Source organism: Acomys minous (assembly GCF_964271855.1).
Source record: "Acomys minous genome assembly, chromosome: 3".
NCBI classification, from domain to species: Eukaryota; Metazoa; Chordata; class Mammalia; order Rodentia; family Muridae; genus Acomys; species Acomys minous.
In genome coordinates, this window is record NC_140485.1 from 5,420,193 (window position 1) to 5,434,345 (window position 14,153).

Below are 14,153 nucleotides of genomic sequence, written 5' to 3' on the forward strand. Positions count from 1 at the left end.
GAGAGTGATGCAGTCCAGGCCACACAGCTATGAACCTGTTTAATGAGGAAGGCAGCAAAATGCTATGGTTGACAGTTGTTAACATTGATTTCTGGCTGTCAAGGACGTAGTAGAAGGCAACTGAGAGTTTCTTTTTTTCTCTATTTTTTCATTGTGTCTCCTAACATATCTGACACAAGAGAGCACGGTTACCAAACCAAGACCAATAGCATGGTGTGAGCAGACACAGCAGTTCTATGGGGTAATAGGAGTGGTTTAGATAGTTTAGGTAGTCAATATAGACATTTAATCAGAGCCATCACCAAGTACTATAGACTGAGACCATATCTGGGCCCTGGGCTACAGTTTGATTGGGATACAAAGTACCCACAAGGAAAAAAGGGATTAGCAAGGGCCAATCTCCATGGTAGGCCTCACCCTCAGCACCAAAGATGCCCTCTGAGCCCCTGCTGGTAACAAGGGAGCCAGAGAGCTGCACAGGCATCCTGTACAAGGAGAACAGAAACAGTAGAGAGACGCCTTGTATCAAGTACAAAGCACAGAAAGGGATATGGAAAAATAACTGAGCCAGTTTCCATGGAGTCAACACAAGGCAGCACGTGTGAATACCAGGCAATGTCCTGCAGTCTCTGCGTTATGGGTGACTTCTAGGATGATGCTTTTCAAGATTCCTGCCCATAGCTGGGTGTGGTGGCGCACGCCTGTAATCCCAGCGCTGGGAGGCAAAGGCAGGAGATCGCTGTGAGTTCCAGGCCAGCTTGTTCAGCAAATTGAGTTCAGGACAGTCATGGCTACATAGAGAAACCCTGTCTCAAAAAAAAAAAAAAAAAGCCAGGCATGATGGTCCACGCCTTTAATCCCAACACTTGGGAGGCAGAGGCAGGTGGATCTCTGTGAGTTCAAGGCCAGCCTGGTCTACAAAGCAAGCCCAGGACAGCCACGGCTACAGAGAAATCCTGTTTTGAAAAACAAAAAGAAAGAAAGAAAGATCAAGATTCCTGCCCACACCCAGGAATTATGAAGTGAATTTCATTAATAATTGGAAAGGCAAACTCCATTAAGCATTAGAAAAACACTTTCTCTCTTCTGTCCTTTCTTGAGGCAGGAAGATCTAAGTTGCAAGCCAGCCTATGCTATACAGGGAAACCTTATCCCAAAATAAAACAAAGAATTTTGTCCAAATCAATATTGCATAATCTTCTATACCAAATAGTTTCTAAATAGAATTTACAAGAAGAATTCTTGAGGGGAAAAAAAAAATGCTCTTGCTTGGTGTCGCTGTACCTGAGAAGTTTAAGGTTCAGAGACAAGTAAGCTGCCTATAGAGCTCGTTCAATAAAAATGTTTATGAGTAAAAGGTTCATTGCTAGGCCAGGAGTGGTGGCATAAGCCTTTAGGCCCAGCACATGGGAGGCAGAGCAGGGAGACCTCTGAGTTCTAAACCAGCCAATGCTGCATAGTGAGGTCCTGCCTCAAACAAGTAAAGTACACTAGCTGGGCGGTAGCTCAAGCCTGTAATATGAACATTCAAAAGGCGGAGGCAGAAAGACTACCCTGAGCTAAGGGCAGCCTGGGTGACCACGGTGGTTTAAGTAAGAACGGCCCCCTCGGCTCACAGATTTGAATGCTTCGTCATCAAGGAATAACAGCATCTGAAGCTGTGAGCCAGCCCCAACTACATGCTTTCTTCTTAGAAGAGTTGCCCTGGTCACGGTTTCTGCACAGCAATAGGACACTGATTAATAGTGACACAATTAAGTCCCATGCCAACAGGGCTTCATATCAACATCCTGCCTAAAGAACAAAACAGACAATCTTTTGCTTACAGGAGGAAAAAAAATCATTGCATTCATTCATTCATAGTGTCCTACTATTAATTCAACTGTGCTAAAACACTTATAAACAGACAGTATAGCCACACCTCACAGCCATGAGCGACTCTAAGAGCAGAACAGCGTCAGCACGTGTTTCACTTCTGACACATGTTCACCTAGGGGCTTCTCTGAGGCCAAGAGTAAGGTGTAGTTTAGGGGCTAGAGGACTCATCCACGTGCTCCACGGTCTCGTGACTGCTGAGAACGCCTGCCTTTCACGTGGCTGTGCTGGACAAGCCAGTCAGCCTCACCGTGCCTCCTCCACCTTTTCCAGGAAGCCGTGAGAAGTAAGCACTAGGTTAAGGTTAAGTCCCGAGCAGAGGGCGCTTGCCTGGATGAGATGATAGATCATGAAGGTGGCGATCCCCGCTCTCCTCCACTCCGGGTGAACAAGCAGGAACGAAATGTAAGCTTCATTGTATTTCACGTCTGGAACCATGAAGCCGAAGGCAACGACGACCTTCTTGTAAAGGACCACAACACTGAAGTCTGGGTACTGCAGACACTCAGACAGGTCGATGCCTACGGAAAAGAGCCAGCCGGACACTCAGACCGTGTGTCTTTTGGGACTAATGAACAACAAGCTGCTCAGCCTGTTCTTATCGTTACACCTGCATGCTAAAAAAACTCCCCAAATTGGAGGCAAAGACATTACCATAGATACCACACATTCAGACCAGAAAAATACATTTTAGAAAATATCAAAATTAACATAGTCTTTTCTAAGTGCATATGTTAGAAGCAGAGAGACAGGACAGGTTGGGTAGCAGAGAGCTGTCCAGGCCCAGGAGGGACACACCTGGCTTTGACTCAGCCTCGTGTACCATGTGTGTGACTTGGCCCACTTTAAAATGTCTTATTTCTTACAACATGTTAAGACGAGGTACATGCTGAGCCCTGACAGAGCAGGGGTGGAGGGCCCTGAAAGTGCCAACACCATTTTCTCGCTCTCTCTTCTTCCTTCAAATGTTACTATCTTGTTGTGTGTGAGTGTGTGTAAGCACAGGCACACCAGGGCCACGTTATGTGGGTGGAGGTCCAAGGACAACTGCGGATCTGTCCTCTCCTTCCACTGCAGATCTGAGGAAAGGATTCAGGATGCAGGTTTGTATGGCTGTGCCTCTCACCAGCCTGCTAATATTATTTGCTTTCTCCCACTTACACACCATTGGCACGCAGTCTATGAAAATTTTCACAATAAAATAGAAATGTTAAGGTGGCGTGCTTCACGTGTGGTTAAAGCAGACGTGACTCCCAGATCGTGACTTGTAGGCCCAGCACCTCTGCAAGAGAGATGGCACCAGTGTCAGCCCATAAGCAGGGCATAAAATCTGTGCCATCTGCAAGACAGATGTGTCCCGCAGGTGTCAGAGAAGGCCCACAGAGAGTGTGCTTACATTAGCAATGAAATTGCTGATTGACAGCCTAGGTCTCGGCTGATGAAATAAGAAGTCATCCTGGCTTCTGAAGTCAGGCGGCATCTGGCTTCTTAAAAACACCTTTTGGGTGTCCTAACACTCTCTAAGAAACAGCCAAACCACAAATCATAAAGAACTCTTAGGCCACAGCCAAAGTGTGTGCAGGCTCAGCTAGGAGTCTGTCTATCCTGGAGAGACATTTCCCGGCATCTCAACACAGCAGAAGCAAAACAGGATGAATCTTTGCTTCTGGAAGCAGAGACAAACAAAAACACTGCTGATTACTTTAATTGCTGCTTCTTGGTCTTAGGAAAGCCAGAGTCATTTATGCTTTAATATCTCTGTTAGTAGTGACAGACTAAATGAAATCAAGAGTGAAGAGTTTAAAGTCACATGGCCGACATTATTTAAAAACATATCTGGGTAATTTATACAGAAAAATCAGTCTGCCTGGTTTGGAAGTAGAAACATACCAGGCCAGAAAAACTCCTGACACATGGAGTTGATGGTCGGGATGTGATTTGGTCGGACATAGCAGTAATCGAGAGGCGCATCGGGCTCAGGTGTCCAGTGAGGGTCACTCCTGTGCAGGTGGGAACGAATCTGTGACAGCAGCTGCAGTTTGGGTGGCTTTGTCTCATAATCACGCCTCCAGCACAGAAAATAAACAAATTAAAGTCAAGAAAACACTCATTACTGCTAGCTATCCACTCACAGCTACACTGAGCTGCTTGCAGTATCACACTGTCAGTCAGTCACGCGGCTCCAAATGCTAGCTAGCCACTCACAGCTGTGATGCTTTCTGAATCTGACTGCGGATTAAGCCAGGCCCGTCTGGTACCCACCAGGAACTGCATGACGTGAAGTGAGAAACAGAAGCAGCATTTAGATTCGCTCAGAAGTGCCTGACACAGTAATGCTTCTCTAGCGTGAGCAGAGGACAGAGGAGGGGCTGGCCGACTCTGCCGGTAGCAGGAGATCATGAGACAAAGGCTGCAACGGGCCTGCAAATGGCCTTTCTACAGGTTTGCCCAGAAACCTAGTGCTAGGCGGATCAGGTATGGTGGAGCTGCAGGGTAAACATGGCCGCTCTAGGAAGCTCAGCTTCCAGTCACTGCGTGGACAACGTATTCATTAGGAACTGTCCAATAAGAAAGGAACAGGCTGGTGATGGCTGGGAAGGCAAAGTGCTTGCTCTGAGAACATGAGGACCTGAGTCAGGCATAGGCACGTAAAGGTGGGTGTGTCAGTGCTCACAGCACAGACAGGGAGATCCCTGGAGCTTGCGAGCTACTGTCAGCTCTAGGTCGACTGAAAGACTCTAGTCTCAAAAAATAAGGTGCAGCTGGGCGTGGTGGCACACACCTGCAATCCAAGCAGTTGGGGAAGCAGAGGCAGATTGATCACTGTGAGTTCAAGGCCAGCCTGGTCTACAAAGCAAGTTCAGGACAGCCAAGGCTACATAGAGAAAAGCTGTCGCAGAAAAAACAAAAACAAAAAACCTAATTATTTTACTTTATTTATTTTTTGTTTTGTTTTGTTTTTTTCGAGACAGAGTTTCTTTGTGTAGCCTTGATTGTCCTGGACTCTCTTTGTAGACTAGGATGGCCTTGAACTCACAAAGATCTACCTGCCTCTGCCCAGCCCTAATTAATTAATTATTTTTTTCAAAGGTGCAATCCAGGTGTGGTGGCACATGCCTTTAGTCACAGCACTCAAAGGGCAGAAACAGGCCGATTTCTGTGAGTTCAAGGCTAGCCTGATCTACACAATGAGCTCCAGGCCAGCCAAGGTTACACAGTGAGACCCTGCCTCAAAATGTATTAAATTTAATTTTTTAAAAAGGTTCTAAGTAATAAAGCAAGACACTCAAAGTCAACCACAGCCCTGCACAGATCAGTGCACCTGCACTTATGCACATACACCCACAGAATGCATTCCCCATCCCCTACCCCCCAAAAAAACAGAAACTGTCCCAGTATTCAATTCTCAGATTTTGGCTCAACTGAGACAGCTTTCCTTTTTTTTTACTTTTCAGGTCACAGACAACTAACTATACGCAATTGTGACATTTAAACTAAAAAATGATTAAGATAGTGAACAAGAGCCAGGTTTTAATCCCAGCACTAGGGAGGCAGAGGCAGGAGGATTTCTGTAAGTTCAAAACGAGCCAGGTCTACATAGTTCCAGGACAGTCAGAGCTGTGTAGAGACCATCTTTAAAAAAACAAAACAAAACAAAACAAAACAAAAAAATCTAAGGGAGGCAGAGGCAGGCAGATATCCATGAGCTCGAGGCCAGCTTGGTCTACAAAGTGAGTCCAGGACAGCCAAGGCTACACAGAGAAACCCTATCTCGAAACCCCCGCCCACCCCTCAAAAAAATCTAAAGTAAGCCTGGCATGGTATCACCTTTAATCCCAACACTCAGGGAGGTAGAGGCAGGTGGATCACTGTGAGTAATCAATGTTAACTCAGTCTTGCTTTTGATACCTCTTTCAAAGGACCACCCTGTCTGTCCTTGCCTGAACCTGCTCCGTGTCGGGCCATATTTATTACCCCTGCAGACTGGGTACAGAAGCCACCAACATCACTCCTCCTGACGCCATGACAGCATGGATACCTGATATAAGGCTTCAAGATCCGAGAAGTGTAAGGGCTGACAATACTCTGGTCCACGGCCAGGTCTTCTGATCCCACCAAACGATACAAAAACCTGGTGGCCTGGTGCCGGAACCCTTTCCTGGTTGGTAAGGCAGTCTGTGGGAAGGAAACAATTTATATGAAAATGAAACTACTCAAGAATGGTTATCTCGCATGTCTAATGATCTTTCTGTGTGTCAGGAGTAAGTCTTTTTGCTGAAGTTTTGACATAACCTTCACAAGACTTTGCTGAAAACTAGATGCAAAAACAAACAAAAAACTAACATAGATGAGCTATTTATATTTATTATACAACCATGTTTTTATCTTTTTGTTGTTGTTGTTCTGTTTTGAGACAGGGATTCTCTGTGAAGCCTTGGCTGTCCTGGACTCACTTTGTAGACCAGGCTGGCCTCGAACTCACAGAGATCCGCCTGCCTCTGCCTCCTGAGTTCTGGGATTAAAGGCATGCACTACCACCAGCCAGCTCCATGCTTTTATCTGAAGAGCTATCAGGGCCAACGGACTTTTTCTTTCTTTCTTTTTTTTTTTTAAATGTGTCCTCTTTTTCACCAAGCAAATATGGCAAACACAGGGGTAATATTTTTTTACTAGCCCTAAAACTTGTCACCACAGCAAGGAGACCACACCAGAGACTAGGCAAAGATGTGGCCTTAGTTAGGCAGGACCTGAGACAGAATTGGGTGATTTCACATGCTTGCTGTACTGGCCACACTGGAGTGTGCTGCTCTCCAGTGAGGACTGCTAACCTGGGGCCCTAGGTCATGTAGCAACAGAACACCTCAATTAGGGTTGTAACAGCAAAGAGCTCCAACAATGATTAAACGACCTTTACAAAGGGGGTGCCAAGATGAAGCTTAGAAACCAAGTTGTCTGTTAGTGTCAGTTTGTTCATAGCCTAGAAAATAACTTGTTGAAAGAGCAAGGTTTCTTTCTTTGTAATTCACCTGCAGACTTTTCCAGCCTGGACACCAAACTCCTCAAAAGCCAGCTTTGAAATTCTTCCAAGGCTGCAAGTGAATTTCAAAGCAATCTTCAAAGCCGTGGCATGCAGTTTCCAAACACAACCACTAGCACCTCCTCTCACCCCTGCCAGTGTAATGGTTCCTGTGTCAGAAGGTGGTGTCTACCCCCAACCAGCCCATCAGATGCAGCACCTGCAGCTTCAAACCTAAGTCTTAAGACGACCAGCAGCCTCTTCTACCTCGATGCACTGGCTGCCAGATGGCTCCAACTAGGCCAGTGAATAAGCAGTGGCCCCAGGACACAGACAGACAGGACCCCAGTGGCCCCAGGACACAGACAGACAGGACCCCAGTGGCCCCAGGACACAGACAGACAGGACCCCAGTGGCCCCAGGACACAGGCAGGACACAGACAGCAGGACCCCAGTGGCCCCAAGACACAGACAGACAGGACCCCAGTGGCCCCAGGACACAGGCAGGACACAGACAGGACCCCAGTGGCCCCAGGACACAGACAGGACCCCAGTGGCCAACCATTCATCTCACAGGGTAAAAGAACCAATAGGCTGAGTCCAGGCTGCCGCACAAGGTCAAGAAATATTTAGTAGTTATTACATCAAGCCACCAAGTTTGGGAGTGGCTTTAAATGCAGTGTAAGAAAATTTGTAGCCATCATCGCTCCACAAAAGAATTCCTCTAATAGGCTCAGGTAAGCACCGTGCAGACTTGGGGATATTGCAGAGCTCCCCTATCTCCACAGCTTCCACTTGTCTCCAGAGCACCTTCCCACGCCTGGACCTCCACTGCCTCCTCTTGGCCCACACTGTCCAGCTTCTGCATAGAGCCGAGATACTTCTCTTAAAAATTAACTAGGTGGGCATGGTGGTGCACACCTCTAATCCTAGCACTAGGGAGGCAGAGACAGATCTCTGTGAGTTCAAGGCCAGTCTGGTCAACAAAGTGAGATCCAGACTAGTCAGGGCTCCACAATGAGACCTTATTTAAAAAGCAAACATCAACTCATGGTCATGGTTCACAACTCTTATGTAGTTTCCCACTGTATGTCCAGAATAGATTTCGAAGTCCTCATCTGTGCCCTGTCACACTGAGGCCTCATCTGCAGGACCACACTCCTGTCACACTGTGGCCTCATCTGCAGGACCACACTCCTGTCACCATGTTCTATCCTATCTACCAGTCCTTCCTGTGTCTGGCCTTCAGTCCAGTTTTTTTCCTCCTGGCATTCCTTGTCCACACTTCTTGCAAGGTTATCTCTCTCAACTCCCGGGTACAGTGGTCTTCCTGCACCAGCCTCCTCCCCTATCGCCTGTTACACACACACCTCAGTCCCTCAGTCAGTGGATCTAGGCTCAGGGACCATGCCCAGCTGTGTTACTAGTTTTAGCCACTTTTTCCTTCTAGGCTTTTCCTCAGCCTGTACTAATATCTGTGGCCTCTCCTAGGCTGGGTTTGCAAAGGGACCCAGCAGCACAAAAGACATTTAACCCTGTCACATATTACTTGACTCTGAAACTGTTTTGTCCCTGAAACTTTGCAATTCATTAAGTGTAAACTGAGAGCCGGTCGTGGTGGCGCACACCTTTAATCCCAGCACTCAGGAGGCAGAGGCAGGCAGATTGTTGTGAGTTCGAAGCCAGCCAGTTCTACAAAGTGAGTCCAGGACAGCCAAGGCTACACAGAGAAACCCTGTTTCGGTAAAAAACAAAACAAAACAAAAAACAAAAACAAAAACAAAACTAGTACCACAGTGAGAACAGAGCAGGGTTCCCCAATCAGAGGGGCCAGAAAAGCCTGGTCACACCCCTCTCAGGGGCTGCTCTGAGTGGGTGGCTGCCAACCAAATTTGCCAGGCAACTGTCCGCTGGAATCTTCAAGACAGAGGAAAGGCACCACTGTGGTGAACTGAGCATTCCACATCCCAGTAGTAATGGCAGAGGAAGAAAACAGCAGCAAGGGTTCCTGAGGGGTAAGACTGCTTGACTCTGGGCAAGAGAAAATGGCGAGTGATAGCACAGGGCCTCTTACTTTACTGGACAGAGGCGAGGGCTAGACAAACTCTGCTCCCTCCCTTGAGGAGATGGAGCAAGCTCTGGAAGCACACTCAGTGCAGGGACACTGCGATTCCTGGAGAGACACTTAACAGGGGTAACTGGTGTGTCACATGCTCTCAGGGGCAAGTGTGAAAGAGCAGATGGTAGCTCAAAAAGAGCTGGAAGTCCTAAGAAAGAGCTAAATTAATGCATCAAGGCCAAGCACAGCTCAAAAATCAGGAATGCCTTTGGCAGTGGACTCATCAGTGACCTGGACAGAGCTCAGGACACTTCCTAAGTGTGAACACCTGTAGTAACGCCTTCCCATGCAGAAAAGCAGAGAAAGAGACTAGAAACGAGTGAGACAGAATACCCAAGAGTTGTGGAGAACATGACAGCTATGACACCACTTGGAAGGAAAGGGACAGAAAACGAGGAGCAGCTACAACTCTAATCACTGTCAGACACCAAACCACAGATAAAGGAAGCTCACAGCACACCAGGCACCTCTGCTGTGGAATGCCATCCGGCAGGCGTGCCATGGCCGGTGCCCTCCAAACCCATCAGTGGCTGTGAATACCTGAAGGAGACCTGAACAAGCCTGGGCTCATTGTCTGTGGAGGGTAGGAAAGGGCTCACGAGACCACACCCCTCCCCCAGGATTTACAGAGGACAGATGGTTAATGCGGGGTGCTCATGAGGTCATTCCTCTGCCCAGGACCTATGAACAGTTAGCGCAGAGATCGCCATCGGCTGCCCACACTCCTAAAGTGCCCACACTGCCAGAACCATGATGTTTAGTGTTAACATCAACCAGACTCAATCTAGGAGCAGCTGGGGACTGGCATCTCGGGATGCCTGCTGCGGTTCTGTGGACGGCATTAACTGAAGTGGCAGGAGCTGCTCGCTGCAGGTAGGGCCATCACCTGGGGAAGAATAGGAAAAGGAGCTGAGCATCACAGTCCACTGCTCCCTGCCCGATAACAGAACCCAGCTGAGCAGCTCCCGAGCTCTCTCTGCTCTACCCTCCTCACCATGATGGAAGGAACTTGGAAATTCTTTCTCCCCTTCCATTGCTTCTGCTAGGTGTTTTCTCATAGTAACAGGTAAAGAAACTAAAACCCTGACATAATTAAACTCAGTGTTTTTACCACAGACTTGAGTGGAGCTGTTGTTTTTGGTCTATTGCTGGGGGCTGATCTGGGGCAAATAGATGTCTGTTTCACCCCAGGCAAAGTTCACACAACTGCTAACGCAAGAGGAGAGTTGTCAGGTACAATAAACGACAGAAAAGGCACTGGAAACACACTGACAATCAGAAAAATACATCTAGAAGCTTCCAGGAGGAAGGACTTTTAAAAAGGAGTCCACAAAGAGAAAACAAAACAAAACAAAAACAAAAACCGATGCAAATGGGGTTCTCAAGGCAAGGCCTGGCTCAGCCCTTTAGTTCCAACCCTTGGAAGGCAGCGGGCGGCAGCTCCCTGAGCTCCACTTCACCCAGTGCTACACAGTGAGAAGCTGTCTCGAACATTCAGGGGCAACACAGTACAAAGATGGTAGTGAAGTTACAACTTCAAAACGTCAAAGGAGAAAACAAAACTTCAATTTTGTAAGTGATTGCTTAGATCCAAGAGTGAAGCAGATATCCTAGGCATACAGATTTCCAAGATATACCCCAAAAGACGGTAGTCAGGGTGGTGAGACGGCTCTTAGGTAAAGGCAACTGCACCACGCCTGAGACCTGAGTCCAACACTAAAACACACATGGTGAACGAGAACCAACGGCAGGAAGCTGTGCTCTGACCCCCACGTATGTGCCGTGGCATGCACATGCACACACTAAGGAAATAAATAAATGTTAAAAGAGACCATGTTGTAAAGAACTGCTAGAGTAAGCAGTCTAGCAAGAAATTAATATATAGAGAAAAACCAGAGTCCACTACCGTTTAAATGAGCAACACAAGAGGAAAAAGAAAGGAGGGCAAGAAAGGGCACAGAGGGAGGGGCAATCAGGGACAACATTTAACAGTACAGGGAGCTACACTCTAGGTCAGGACCTAGAAGCGCTGTCTCGGTGATACGAGCCCTCAGGCCGTAAATGAGGCACTGGCACAGCTGGTGTCATTTCCTGCCACGGCTGCTGCGATCACAGGCAGGTCTCAGTTCCAAGCCAGACGGTGTGCCATACAGAGCTGCAGTACTTACTACCAGGCCCTTCACACAGAAGCCATGCCCACTCAACACGACAGAGAACTCCTGAGAGACAGAAGAGAGGAAGTAGAGCAGGAAATGGGGAGAGCTCCAGAAAGGAGACCATCAGATGCCAGGGCATCCACACAAGCCACGCACACCCAGAGCAAGAGGCCTGGTGCCTGGCAGTGTGGCCACTGACAACCGCACAAGAGCCCAGAGAGGACAAGAGGAAATCGTCAAAGACTCTCTTAAACAAGCAGTTTACAGAGAAGCAAACAGGAAACGCAGAATGTTCAACCTCACCTGTAATCAAAGAGATGCACATATGTGATAAATTACAGTTCACGGCCGTTGGATTGGTAGAAGTTAAGGCAGATGAAGGCCAAGTGCTGGCAAAACTAGATCACTACTGCTGGTGGTACAGTCTAGCAGTCCTGACCCCGTATTTCCTCATGTTGAGCCCTAAGTACATAGATGTTTACACACCCACAGCTCCAGCTAGGCAAGGTCTAGGCTACTACATGTCCTCAACAAATCTGTCAATCAAAACTATGAAACTGACCACATATAGCTACCCTCAAGGGAGAGAAACCAAAAAAAAAAAAAAAAATTTTTTTAAAAAGGCTAGGCTATTCCTTGAAAGAAACTCAGATATATGAAGGGGCATTAAATGATGAACAATTTTGGAAGAGGAGCCCAGCAAGTTTTGTTTGCTTTCTTCTCCCCAAATTACTCATGAAATCAAAGTCACCCAGTGACAGGGGCCCGGCCTGGTGCTGCCCCACCCCCGCTTTGCCCCACATCACCTGGTACCGGTCAAGGATCCTGAAGTCCTGGCAGGTGGTACGGTATGTGGCTTGTCCAGCTGGAAGCCGGGAGGCTCCTCCATCTTTGGCTCCGTAAATCCCATCGACTAACAGAAGCGCAGCGTTCACAACCTCGTCCAAGTCAAACAGTGGTAAACCTCGGTCCCTCTTGGCTTGCCTGACAATCAGTTTCCGCTTCAGCCTCCGGGCTTCTGGGGTCATGGCCACAGCACCGGGGCACGCCTCCAGCCTCTTGAGAAGCAGCTTCTCCTCGTAGATGCTCACAGGCGTGTACCTGGGCCCCTTGGGCTTCGTGTCCTTCTGCAGGGGGGGCTTCCTCTTCTCTCGAGCCCTAGTGTGCAGAGATGTGTTTGAGTCTGTGTCTTCGCTGTCTCCATCCATCCTGTCTGGCTTCTCCTCCTCGCTGTCCACCTCCTGCTTTATCTGCTCAGGAGCTCTGACCTTCTTTCTGCTCCCAGCCAGCCCGGAAGCTGCTGACCCAGCTGGGGGTGGGATGTACTCCATGCCTGGGTCTATAACTCCATCTCCTTCCAGCTCATCGTCATCTGCGCAAAGTAGAAAGTACTGTCGTCAAGACACAGCAAAGCGGGAAGGCAGAGCGCAAGGCTCACGCCCAGGGGAAACAAGCAAGTCTTACCATGAAACAAGGCTTGGGGTGGCATCACGTCTGGGATGAGGTCTGCTTCAGAAAGCAAGCTAGGTGTGGCCGAATGCGAGGCCGGTGTCCCAGGGGCAGAGAAATCCAGAGAGGGAGAAGGAGACGGGCTTGTGAGCGGGGTGCGGTCTGAGGAGCTCAGGGAGGAAAAGTCAATCACTTCTCCTTTCTCAAGAATCATATCTGGCCTCCGGCCTCTGCTTATGAACTTGACGGGAGTGGAAGAGGTGCTCCTGTCAAGCAGGCCGGCCGCTTCCTTCTGCGCTCTTCTGATGTCTTTAGCTTCCTGTGTTCGAGATCGCTTCTCTTTCAGTTCCATGGCGGACTCCACAGGATTGCGGCTTGCCCGTTTCCTGAGTCCCTCAACAGTAATGATGGGATCCAGCGTTGGCTTTGAAGCTATCAGAAAAGAATGAATAATTTCTATGTTAACTGTTCTTTTAAAAATACATTTTAGAGGCCGGGCATGGGGGAGCACGCCTTTAATCCCAGCACTTGGGAGGCACAAGCAGGCGGATCTCCATGAGTTTGAGGCCAGCCTGGTCTACAGAGTGAGTTCCAGGACAGCCAGAGCTGTTACACAGAGAAACCCTGTCTTGAAAAAACAACAACAAATAATAACAATAATAATAATTATTATTTTATTCTTGTGTGTGTATGTGTTTCTGGGCATTATGTACAGGTGAGAGACGGCACCAGAGTCCCTGGAGCTGGATGCAGGTGGCTGTGAGCCACCTTGATGTGAGTACTGGGAAATGAGGTCAGGCCTTCCGCAAAAGCCTCAAGTGCTCCTAATAGCAGAAACATCTCTCCATGCCCTTAACTAATTTTTTTAAAATGTTAATTACTTCTTTAATAATGTACTTTTGGCATCATGTTCAATACACAAAAAATGTTCAATGAATGCCCCAACCAAAAACTTTGCCTCTCTTTCAAAACAAAGTTTTAGTCATGTGTGATGGTGCACACCTATGAGGAGGCTGAGGATCTTAAGTTCAAAGCCAAAGGTAAGCAGAGAGTTAATGCCAACCCATAGTAGCAAGACCTTAAACAAAAGCTGCAATGTACATTTAAACAACTAATACTATCAATTCTCTTTCACATACTAGAACTGCTAAAATTTCACAATGATCATCAAGAATATGTACCTTCCTATTTTTTAAAAAATAAATTTTACTAGCATTGTGGAGGGTAATTTGGCATCACCACTAACATTTTTAACTAAATATACTCTTCAATCCGGCAACACTGTTTCCAATAACTTATCATAATTTGTACATATGCCAGAATTTGAAAAATTGTAGCACATGTAAAATGACAACAAAAAAGAGCAAAAGCTGAGCAAGAGTGGCTCGTGCCTATAGCTCTAGTCCTCTGAAGGTAAAGGCAGGAAGACGAGAGTTCAAGGCCAGCCTAGGCTCCCTGAGGCTGCCTTGGGAGTTGGGGCTACAGTTCAGGACTCAGCAGCAGAAAATGCCTCAAAGAGCCCAGGGACCTGTGAAGG

The 14,153-nt window shown here is 47.6% G+C and overlaps 1 protein-coding gene across 1 annotated transcript in view; it reads right to left on the reverse strand.

Moving 5' to 3' along the window:
* KAT14 (lysine acetyltransferase 14) overlaps positions 1-14,153 on the reverse strand; it is a 38,132-nt gene that overhangs the window by 1,982 nt on the left and 21,997 nt on the right. The window contains exons 5-9 of the mRNA XM_084775883.1: positions 12,632-13,048; positions 11,974-12,539; positions 5,915-6,051; positions 3,766-3,941; positions 2,206-2,396 (exon numbers count right to left, since the gene is read on the reverse strand). Of these exons, the coding sequence (XP_084632009.1) occupies positions 2,206-2,396; positions 3,766-3,941; positions 5,915-6,051; positions 11,974-12,539; positions 12,632-13,048 (1,487 nt within the window). The remainder of the gene's footprint in view (positions 1-2,205; positions 2,397-3,765; positions 3,942-5,914; positions 6,052-11,973; positions 12,540-12,631; positions 13,049-14,153) is intronic.